Here is an 11,631-nt window from a genome sequence, read left to right as displayed (position 1 = left end):
GTCTGTCTGTGTGTTTGGTCATGGTGCATCAGCAGCGGTGCTGAGAAGGGTTACAAAGTGCGCTGCGCCATCATCTTCATCATTGCACGCACGCACACACTCTCTCCCTATACACAGCACGAGGTACGGGTGGACACACAGGAGGTTGCATGACAGGTTGTTCCACACTGCTATAATTAGGTATTGTTCTACATTTAAAAAATTTGTACATGTCGAACAGTGAGGATAATTTTATTCCTAGCCCAAAGGGGTCTTTACTCTTTATGTAATTGAAAGAAATCACTAAAAAATACGCTACAGATATGGCCACGGCCGGGATAGTAAAGAATGTGAAAAGCAAGTAAGTCTTAGTGACCGGTTGCAAGGGAAAATAAAAGCAGCACTCAGCACCCCAGCAAAATAGAAGAGTGCATACATTTTGTTTTGGAGCTGTGAGATAACAATCATAGGAGTATTCAGCAAGATAGAAGTGAGGCCCAATGGTGTGTTCAGGAGTGACGCAGCAATATAGAACGATGGATGGATAAATAAATAGAGAGCGGGAGGAGACAGAGAGAGAGACAGAGAGAGAATGACTAGCAGATGGGTAGACACACAGAGGATGGCAAGTTAACATAGTAAAGTCAGCAGATGATTGTTATCTTCATTGGATGTGGGAAAAAGGGGATCAGAGAATCTCATGCAGACATACATGATCATACAAACTCTTCGAAACCCTGCATCTTGGATACACATTATGTTGAGCATCTGTGTCCAACCCAGTGAACAGCGTTGAGGAGGCCAGTCGGAAACTAACTGTGCTTACACACTAGCACGGCAGTGCCAGTGGTAGCTAAGCAGTGCTGGCCACAGCGCTAGCAGGATGAGAACATAGTTACCACCGTCGATAATATTTATTAGCACATGAGATTACTAAATCCGATTCAAGAGAAATATTGGCACAGACCGCGACAGATGCAATCACCTCACTAGAATGGACTTTCCAGCAGGCGTCCAAAGCCTCTCCCGGCGGTAGCCATATCGCTAAGTTCCACTACTGGAGAGTCCGACGAACCCGTGCCCGTTGCAGCGAGATTGTTTGGCGTTCCGCCGGCAAACGGCGAGGCGGTGGTCAGGGAGGTGAGGGACTCACATGACGCACTGCGCTGTATGCGACCACCGCCTAGCTTGCTCTGGCGAGTCACCGAGTAGCACTGTATGTACAGGTGGATAACATGGAGAATACAACACACATCATGCACACACACACATCATGCACACACACACATCATGCACACACACAGCATGCACACACACACACACACACACACACAGCACAGCACACATACACACAGCACACACACACACAGCGCGGTTATGGAAAATCACTGGCAGGCGGTGATATTTCCAAGCGCACCAGGTCACAAAACCCCGCAGCCATGTTCATGTATGATTATTGATTATGTAAGTACTACCATAGTAAGGCACATCCACTGAACTGTTATACATGCATGGTATACCAGACTGTCCAACCGTCCTGCATTGGACCAAAACATGTGTACTGTATACGTTTACATGGGACACAATTGCCTTTGTGTACAATATACTGCGGGTGTCCTGCTTTGGAATGGTGGCAAGGTTGGACAGACTGGTATAGTGCAATTTGTACACACAAAAAGCAAAGCCTGCATCATCACACAATGGACTGTTGAGGCATGGTATTATATCAACACAAGCAACTGTAACATTGTTACATCATAATCACGTCCTACCTGTGTGTGTCTGAGAGACGCTGGCGTGTTGAATGCTCGGAACGCATGGTATTCCTCGGCATGGACAGATCTGGATTGCCCGGACACACACCCAGAACACCAGACACACATACACACGCGGAGATATAAACATGATTGCATTATTGTTCGTGCATTCCCGGCTAAGTACGTTACTGGGCAATGCCGTGGTTACGGGCGCCCCTTGAACTACTTACTTGTACAAGTAAAGGTTGGGGAAACTACAAACACTATTGCGTGCAGTTTGGAAGAATGGGCAAGGATAGTTGGCAGGTGATTCAATTCACAGTGAACTGCTCTAGATGATGAACTTACGAGACAAGTTGACGTGCAGATGGCGTGTTGAATACCTGTACAATGCACCAGATACACAACAGAGAGAAGAGAAAGACACTAAATGAGACGCTGTATTCATCGACTGTTTATACCAATTGCATTGCAGATACATACCCCCCCCCTCTCTCTCTCTCTCTCTCTTTGAGCTTCAAAGCTGCAGAACACAGGCAGATTTGCTTCTCCTCTCTGTCTGTCTCCCAATCTCTCTGTCTGTCTCCCAATCTCTCTGTCTGTCTCCCAATCTCTCTTCTCTCTCTCTCTCTCTCTCTCTCTCTCTCTCTCTCTCTCTCTCTCTCTCTCTCTCTCTCTCTCTCTCTCTCTCTCTCTCTCTCTCTCTCTCTCTCACGCACACACACACACACACACACACACACACACACTAGTACACTGCCACAAGCGCATTCCTGGGCAGTCAACTTCGCATAGTCAAATGAATTCTCGTCACAATGCTTACACTTTTCTTGTGCATGGAGAACTGTGCCGTTGGGACGGCGTCACGATTCGTGTTGTGTATACGCAGCGGAGTACGAGGGTAGGGCGACCGCGTTCTGGATGACGCATCCGTGCAGGCGACGGCGGTCATCGCCACCGCTGCTGGTGCTGCACCGCCGTTAGCGAACACTGGGCTAGCGGTGCGTGATTGCGGCGTGCGTGTGGGCGATGGCGAATGCGATGGTGCGCGTGTCGATCGGCGTAGGCGACGCTGTTGCTGTGGAGTGACTGTGACAGGAAAGAAAAGTTAAAAGTAAAGAACAGTTCTAAGGACCCGCTAGAGTGTAAGCCAATCTGCTCAGGGAGAAGTACATGCCCAGTAGTACATGCGCAGTAGTGCATGCCCAGTAGTAGTACATGCACAGTAGAGGTGTAGTACTGCATACCACCAAGAGTGAAAGTCACCAGGTCGGCACCTATGACATCAGGGGATGGCCCACGCCTGGTAAAAAACATGCACAGTAGTACTGTGCATGCACAGTAGTACATGCACAGTAGGACATGCACAGTAGGACATGCACAGTAGGACATGCACAGTAGGACATGCACAGTAGGACATGCACAGTAGGACATGCACAGTAGTACAATCATGCACAGTAGTACATGCGCAGTAGTAGGACATGCATAGTAGTGCGAAGTTCGGAGTGTGGAGTGACTGCAACAACAGTTCCAAGGAAAGAAAAAACTAAGACGTTGCGCCATCGGGCGGGAATCAGTGAAGAAAGCGTCTGCTCCAAACGTCGGAGCTCGCGGTGCTCTAGACGCAATCGTGAGTCAATCAAGTGTCAAGTCAGTCGGCAGGAAGCGCGAGCGCCGACGTTTGGAGCAGACACTTTCTTCACTAGGGACAGAAACACAAGCCAGCCTGCTCAGTGCAAATTACATGAACAGTAGTGTTAAGTCCAAGTTGCCTTGGATTTGGACCAAGAGTTCTGGAAACACCGTACACCGTACAGAATAAGGAACAAAATATTTTAGCAATCCAGAAATGATCCCCGAAAAGTACAGTATTATTATGCATGCACATACACGTAATGTGTCTCACCTCGTGTTCCGCGCGACAGCCTTGTTTTCTGGCGTGTGCTCTTGCACGGCGGCAGGTTTTCATCCTCCGCCACCGCCGTCGCCGCCTGTCCAGTACCACTTGGACTGCCGTAGTGTGCATCAGTACAGAACGAAATCGAGGTGCCTCGGCCGCTGGTGTTCACTGATGCTGGCACGGCAGCAGATCGCTGACCGCCACTAGCGACACCATCAACACAATCATCGCCATTGTCGTTGTCCTCGTCTTCGTCGTCGGAGAGCTCTGTGCGACGTCGCTTGCCCGTGCACGGGCTCTGTACGGGCTGCTGTGACGATGGGTACGTGCAGTTTGCGGCGTCCGTACTGAACACGTCACCAAGCGAATCCACAGACTGCATGTTCTGCATGCTTTTGATGCCGATGGCAGCGCCGTGCGATGGGTACCTGCCGTGCGGGGATGCCGCTGCACTGCCATCGTACACCAACGGAGAGAGTGGCGCATGCTGAGACTTGGAGCGGAGAGCACTCCTCTGCAGGGAGTGGTCGTTGGTGGCAAGCCGCGACGCTAAGCGCGGCGATCGGCGTTTGTCCAGTGCCAGCGGGGATGCCGGCCGCAGCTCTGCACACATTCCAACGCCGGACGCGGTGCTAGCCGAGAGCGTAGGCGATGCGTGCGACGGACTACCGACGCTGCAGATAGGCTGCAGTGGTGGCATTGCCGGTGCAGTGCGGCGTTGTGCCAGCGTGCTGCTACGCTCGGGCTTCGGTGGCCCCTGGCGACCAGATTGGCGCGTCGATTTGGTTTTCGCCGGCTCTTGAGCCTCCTCCTGATCCGCTTCTTCGGACTCCGGAGATCCGCTGTCGTGGTCGTCTGCGGCAAAGTTCTGGAATGACATTCGACACCCCGACGCCTGAGGACCTGCACCGGCGTAGGCTTGACGGCGAATGGACGGCGATCGGATGTCATCTCCATCACCACAGTTACCACGTGACACACGCACGTTGGGAGACTTGAGTGCAGCGTTCGGCACCGATCTAGACTGGAGTAGGGGTGACATGTTGATATCGGCAGCTTCTAAGATTGGGGAGCAGACCATGTCACCCGGTGATACCATTAGTGGATGGGCTTGCACAGCCTGGACAAACAAGATAGATAGGCCGTGCGAAAAACAAGGTTCAAGGTGCTTTGACAACACACAGCCCCGGGAACAGAGTAAACACTACTGAACAGAGGACAAGTTTTGGCCATTTGCATTCAATCTACTAAAGCACATACAGTACATGAGGTGCAGTCTCAACTAACTACTTCAGTGCACGCACCCAGATGGATACGAGTTCTGAAATTCTCATTCGCTGGTTGTGGGTGGTATGCTGCATTTGGACACGGATCTTTGGAACACGTTGATGTGTGTGCGTGTGTGTGTGTGTGTGTGTGTGTGTGTGTGTGTGTGTTTGTGTTAGGGCATGTGTGTGTGTGTGTATGTATGTGTGTGTGTGTACGTGTGCATGCATGTGTGTGCACGTGCATAAAAATCATCAGCAACACACGGGTCTGGTCTACGACTACAGTTCCACTGCATCATTAGCTGCGGGGCCCCGGATCAGCTGAGTATAAAGACTCAGCAGTGCTACTGTGCCAGGCAGCGTACCCGTAGCATATCCGGGGTCATGGTGGTCGCCTCAAACGGCTCGTCGTCGGTACCGGCCGGGCAGAAGCTGAGCTGCGGGTTGGTGGTGGTGGAGTTGGGTCGTCGCCAGCGTATGCTGCCCACTTGCTGCGCGGCCTTGGTGGCCGAGAACGGGGCAGAGAGCACGCCGACAATCTTGTGCAGCAAGCCAGTGCCAGTGCCGCTGCTGTTGCTACTCTGCGTGGAGCTGGCCAATGTTAAAGGTGTGTGACCTGCCGTCGTACGACCTAGGAGATTAGAAACGAAAGAAAAACATTTGCACTGTAAACCTCCACTTGGTCACGAGGGAAGTTATCTAAGCAACATTCAGTATTGTTGGGAATCGTAGAACGAACAGGCAAGGATTTCACCCAGCACAGACTACGTGCATTGTAACAGTATGCACGCGGTGACACAACTCAACATAGACACGAGGTACATGAGCAATAAGAACGGCCGAGGCTACGGCGCTGAAACCACGTTCTTCGGGACCAGACAGAACTGCACTAGTAGCAGCTTGTCAGGGACATCCCTCAGTTTGCACTACAGCTGGCTTCCCTACACTATGCAGTGCAAGAATAGTTTACTACAAAAGATGTTCACTATAGACTATAGTCTTTACTGTCAATAGAGGTTTCGTGATGACATCATCCAATTAGTGAAGTGTTCTGCACGGAGCTGTGAGCCCGTGGCATCACAAAACTACAAACATCCTCAATGATGTCATTCGTACGACCTCTGCACAGTGTACTATAGTCTGTTTCAAAAAGATTAGCAATCAGCTTTTGGTCTTAAAAAGTAGGAGGATAAGGGAAAATTGGACAACGAAGTACATAACAGGGCTGGTTAGGGCACGGCAAATTGTTCTGTGAAGGTTTTGGAACAATTGGACCAGCCGTTAAAGGGGAAGTTAAGGCAAAAATTAAAATTTCACCGGTTGTAGTCTTCGGGGTGCTGAGTCGAATGGTCGTGGTCCGAGGAAGCTGAGACGCTCCCTTCCTACTTGAATCCCAATCGAACTCGCGCACTTCCACCGAAACTGGGTGACTGCGCCCTACTAGATGGGGATTTGTATGCAAAATGTCACTAAAAGCGCCATTTCGTTCTTATAAAAGCACGGATGACCGCGATTGGCCCATATGTTGTAGTCTTTTGGACGCCGAGTCGACTGGTTTTGGTCCGAAAAGGCTGCGATGCAGCGTTCCTCCTTTATTCCCAATCGAACATGATTGAACAAGCGGTCACGTGCTCCTGGGTGCCCAAATCACCTGGTCACCACGCCAGCAGGCGACAACTTTCACACCAAGGTTCAACTCGAGTGACAGGACTGCACCCAAAAAAGGTCAAACAGGCTAGTAAGTTGTACCCTGCAGGCACGGTGACCAGGTGACTAGCGTACGCAGGAGCACGTGACCGCTTGTTCAACCATGTTCGATTGGGAATAAAGGAGGAACGCTGCATCGCAGCCTTTTAGGACCAAAACCAGTCAACTCAGCGTCCAAAAGACTACAACATATGGGCCAATCGCGGTCATCCGTCCTTTTATAAGAACGAAACGGCGCTTTTAGTGACATTTTGCATACAAATCCCCATCTAGTAGGGCGCAGTCACCCAGTTTCGGTGGAAGTGCGCGAGTTCGATTGGGATTCAAGTAGGAAGGGAGCGTCTCAGCTTCCTCGGACCACGACCATTCGACTCAGCACCCCGAAGACTACAACTGGTGAAATTTTAATTTTTGCCTTAACTTCCCCTTTAAGGAGTTAGAATTTCGGCCAGGTTTCCGGCCTTTTCCCATGGTTTACAATTTGCCCTGGAAGCCAGTATCGATTTTTTTATCAAAACCCACGATTTATCTTTTCCTTTTTGGCCTTGTGGTTATGGATGCTGTCTGCTGACCATGAAGTTGTGAATTCAAATCCTAACCTATCTGCAACTCAAACTTTTTTTCATTGTTTTTTGGTGATCAAGCAGACTTGTTGTTCACGGTTGTTGTTGTTGGAGCTCCCGCTTCCTCCCGAACTGACTGACACTTGACTGGCTCACGCCATGTGAACACACCCACAACACTAAAACGGTGTGTGTGTGAATACGGAAGTCATTGCGCTGTAGCTACGTGTTGAATACACCGGCACATCGATCCGGCGATCGATTTCTTTTTGAGAATTATTTTAGTATTTCAAGATCGCCAATTTATTTGAATTTAGAAGTCAACGCCGTCTTCTATCAGCTTCCACAGGCGTCTGCTTTTCTCAAAATGTTGTCGAAGTCATATGGATAGCTTCGCCAAGTCATGGCCTTGGGAATGAGTCTGTGTCGATGTCGTTTTCGTCACATGGTGAGAGTAAATTGCATCGCAGCTCAAAGAAACTATTTGGTCACAAAACATATTGGACCCATGCCGCTCGTCAGCCTCGGCATTTACTACACTAACAACTTTCGACATTTCCTCTCTGAGTCCATAATCGATACGAGGAAGAACTCGTTTGTTGTGAACCAGACGTACACGACTGTACCGACATTACACACACGCGCGTCGCGACCTGAGTGAGTTGTCATTTTTCATGCTTTCGCGCGGAATATTTCTTCGAGTTCACAGTGAGTTTTTCCAGGCAGCGCTCGAGCACTCATACGGCAAGACGGCAAACTCCCCGGGCGATCACCAGGATTGCTAATCTTTTTGAAACTGACTGTAGTGTGCAGTAGGACGTACCAGTACTACAAGTTGTAGTACATTATGTCGAGCAGTACAAGTCACTATACTGACCTGAGGATGAAGTGGAACAGATACGCTTTTTAGCCGGACGCATGTCACTACTCCTGACACCAGCAGCGGCACCGTTGCTGCTGCTGCTGCTGCTGTTGGATACTGCTGCAGCAGGTGTGTCACGGTCATCGTGTGAGTGTGATGTACAGGCACGCTTGGCACCGGCACGAGTTGTACGACGAGCGCTGCTGCCAGTGGCTGAAGGCAATACCGGACATGATCAACACACACACACACAAACACACGCACAGTGACACACACGTACGCACGCACACAACAACTCTGTTTCACCACAGCACGCACAGAGCAAACCGCCGTCAACCTACCAAGATGATGCTACAGTATGAACTAGGTCACTGGTTGGTTATGTCCCATGCAATATATCTTCACGTCAGTGGTGTGTGCACTGCGGGTCATGTACTGTAAAACCTGGCAAGGCAACCACTCTGATAAGGCAACCACTCTGATAAGGCAACCACTCTGATAAGGCAACCACTCTGATAAGGCAACAACCTGCCCAAGAGGACCGCTACAACCAGAACCAAGGGGTGTCATTTCCAGTCAAATGACCCTGGATAAGAAGGCCACCTGTACACGGGGACCACATTTTGAAGGTCCCTTGCGCGGTCGGCGTAGGCCCCGGTCACACCGAAACAAGCCACTTTGGGCTTGTTATCGCTGGCGCTCAGCTGGCTTGCGTGATCCCTGTGACGCGCCGCGGTCACACCAGACCTTGAGTGCAAAGCTTGAATGGCTTGTTTTTCTTACCCGCCAAATTTTGAATATCTCGAAACACACCATTGTTTGCAAGAAACTGGAGAGCAGAACGTTCGCGATCTAAAACTGTACTTGTTCTAGTGTTCAGTTTTGATGAAGAAGCAAAGGAAGCCCGGATTCTGAATTGCGAAGTCGTGCTCTTTTTATTTGTTCGGTGTGCAAGGACGCGATGGTTCGGGTGGTGTTTCCTGATGTCGAGCTTTCTGCCCCGCCGGTTGGCGTTATTGAACTCAGTTGCAATCCACTCTCTTCTTCGTACCCGGCTTTCTTCATGAATTCGGTCGTGAGTGTGGTGCCTTGTCTTGGCCTCAAACCACAGCTCCAACAATCTACGCAGCAGTCTAGAGGCACACCGGCAGAAATCCATGGTCGTCGGACAAAATCCAAATCAAACTGAATACAGTGTAGTTGGGGCAGCGACTCACGGTCAAAACCAAAGGCACAGGGGTAGCACGGTTCCACGGACACAAGAAAGAACATCAATATCAGTTCATCATGTCAACTAGCTACATGGTGTGCTCCGGAGCTCCAAGCGCACTCAAATTATTTTTTTGATATTATTTCGGCTTTCAGCCGCTTGTACAAGCTGTGGCTGAAACAAGCCGGAAAAAACGGCTGAGAGTCAGCCACGGCTGAAAGTCGCTTGTAGGACATTTTTCAGCCATTTCCATGGTAATAGTGACGTAAACAAGCGCTTGTTTCGGCTGAACGGCTGAATCGAGCTCGGTGTGACCGCGGCCTAAGGCAGGTTTCACTGTATGATGTGAAAACCCCCTGCTGTATTCTCAGTGCAGTGCTTACCATGCTTGGATTTCGCTGCTTCAAGTCGCTGCTTTCTGTCCATGTCAGCCTGCTGTTGCTGACGATCAGCCAGGAGGTTCTGCAGAGCGCCGAGCTCCCACTGGTGCACCTCAAACGACCAGATGGCGTCGATCAGGACACTCGGCTTCACACTGCAAGAGAGATACAGCACGGTGAGAGACAGGCCGGCATGTACGCGCGCACACACACACGCACGCGTGCGTGCACACGTCCACACACACACGTCCACACACGCACACAAGCTGCTTAGCATGCCTCTAAGGGCAGTAAAACGTGTCTACTTTACTGTTACAAATAAGGACAAAGGACCGGGCTAGCGCATGCATAGTCCTCAAATTGTATTTTCTGCACAATTATCATCTTATAAAGCGTGCCTAAATTCATAGATCTACTACTCCCAGTTCATATACATGTAGGAACAAAGAGGCGGCAAGTTGCCCAAATACGCGTGCATAAGGCAGAGCATTTATGGCCAGCGACATCACCTGGACAACCAATGCAATTGTTCTGTGCTGTACTTCCATGGCAACTACTACCCCAGTAATCCAGTAACACAGAAACAGTAAGTGCCTTTCTAGCACTGGAGAACAAGCAACTGTGGCCCAGAGTCAACAAGCAAACCTCTCACGGGACAGCCAACGCTTACATGTCATATGGGAGGTGCTGGAGAAGTCGAATCATGGTACTGATATCATTCGTAGCCAGTAGTTGGTCTGGATATCGAAAAAGAAGGAAGAAAAAAGAGAAGACAGGCAAATTTAAAGCAGGTCCATTCTGATGTCAACGACGGCTTCGGATCCCCACATCTGAACATCTGACAAGCGTGTGCTGTGGATCCGATTCACGTAGTAACTGGAAAAAGGGAGACATTGGGCATGCGGGATGTTGACGTGAACAACTGTACCGTGGACACACAGTACAATGAAAATTGAGTCAAACCACACCGTTGCACATGGTACATGTCACTTAGTGCGCTCTGCCAGTGCAACAACGGCGTGTGTGCACTCTACTGTATCTGCATAGCCGCACAACACACGTGTACACACACACACACACACACACACACACACACACACACACACACACACACACATGTGCGTACACACGCACACATATGCACACATATGCACATACACACACACGCTTACCCGAGAGCAGACGCATAATGGCCAACGCCACTCTGCAGATGGCGGTGATGCCCTCCAGCAGCATCAAGTCCCAGATAGCAAGGACAGTCTCCCAGCAAGGTAGCAATGTAAACAGTGTCATGAACCATGGAGTCAAGTAGAGCAACGGGTACACATTGTGTTGATCCTGAGCAACACAACAACAGAGTCAAGAACAAGAGAGATCACAATACTTGTTATACCACGGCACTGTACAGTCTACTCGCAGTAAGTCACACACTCGCGACAAGTCACGCACTCGCGATAAGTCCCACAGTTTTGTTCCCAAGACGGAGCACGTGACTTATTGAGAGTAGGCTGTAACAAATCACGCAAAGGCAGCCACTTTAATACCGAATAAATTTAGTGATGTGTAAGATAATAGCGAATATTTCTGCTTGTTAAGTCATTGTCAGGTATACAGTCATGCTATATGAATGACACCAACGCATATATTTCGAATTGAGTGGCAAACCGGTGATGCAATGATGACATAATGACATCGTCTCTATATTGGCCAAGCAATCTGGGAAGGGGGGGGGGGGGGGGGTGAGAGTTGCTCCAAGCCTGCAGTACTGTACATCTTCATTCAGACAGCCATGCTTACCAAGTGCTCGCTCAGCTCTGGCAGATGGTGATGCAGGAGTTCTTTGAAGATGTTGGCATACAGATGCATCCTGGACAGGACAACAAATTCAAAATGTCACCCAAATTCACGTGACCTAGGTATCACAATCACCATCAGAAAAAAGGACCCAGAGCATCGAAAATGATAAACCATCAAAAATCAGTGTGCAAGAATGGAGTCGGGTGGA

At 49.8% G+C, this 11,631-nt stretch overlaps 1 protein-coding gene across 1 annotated transcript in view; it reads right to left on the bottom strand.

The window, feature by feature from the left end:
* Positions 1–124: 124 nt before the first annotated feature.
* LOC135822695 (uncharacterized) overlaps positions 125–11,631 on the bottom strand; it is a 21,779-nt gene continuing 10,272 nt past the window's right edge. Inside the window, exons 8-18 of the mRNA XM_065335516.1 lie at positions 11,424–11,493; positions 10,799–10,964; positions 10,297–10,363; positions 9,630–9,781; positions 8,052–8,249; positions 5,270–5,535; positions 3,643–4,756; positions 2,560–2,825; positions 2,085–2,119; positions 1,752–1,821; positions 125–1,193 (exon numbers count right to left, since the gene is read on the bottom strand). Coding sequence (XP_065191588.1) covers positions 969–1,193; positions 1,752–1,821; positions 2,085–2,119; positions 2,560–2,825; positions 3,643–4,756; positions 5,270–5,535; positions 8,052–8,249; positions 9,630–9,781; positions 10,297–10,363; positions 10,799–10,964; positions 11,424–11,493 — 2,629 coding nt within the window. The 3' untranslated portion in view covers positions 125–968. The remainder of the gene's footprint in view (positions 1,194–1,751; positions 1,822–2,084; positions 2,120–2,559; positions 2,826–3,642; positions 4,757–5,269; positions 5,536–8,051; positions 8,250–9,629; positions 9,782–10,296; positions 10,364–10,798; positions 10,965–11,423; positions 11,494–11,631) is intronic.

The sequence above is a fragment of the Sycon ciliatum genome, chromosome 8, assembly GCF_964019385.1.
Source record: "Sycon ciliatum chromosome 8, ocSycCili1.1, whole genome shotgun sequence".
Taxonomy (NCBI): domain Eukaryota; kingdom Metazoa; phylum Porifera; class Calcarea; order Leucosolenida; family Sycettidae; genus Sycon; species Sycon ciliatum.
The sequence above is the reverse complement of the archived record's forward strand: the minus strand, read 5'-3'. Positions and strand labels throughout refer to the sequence as shown.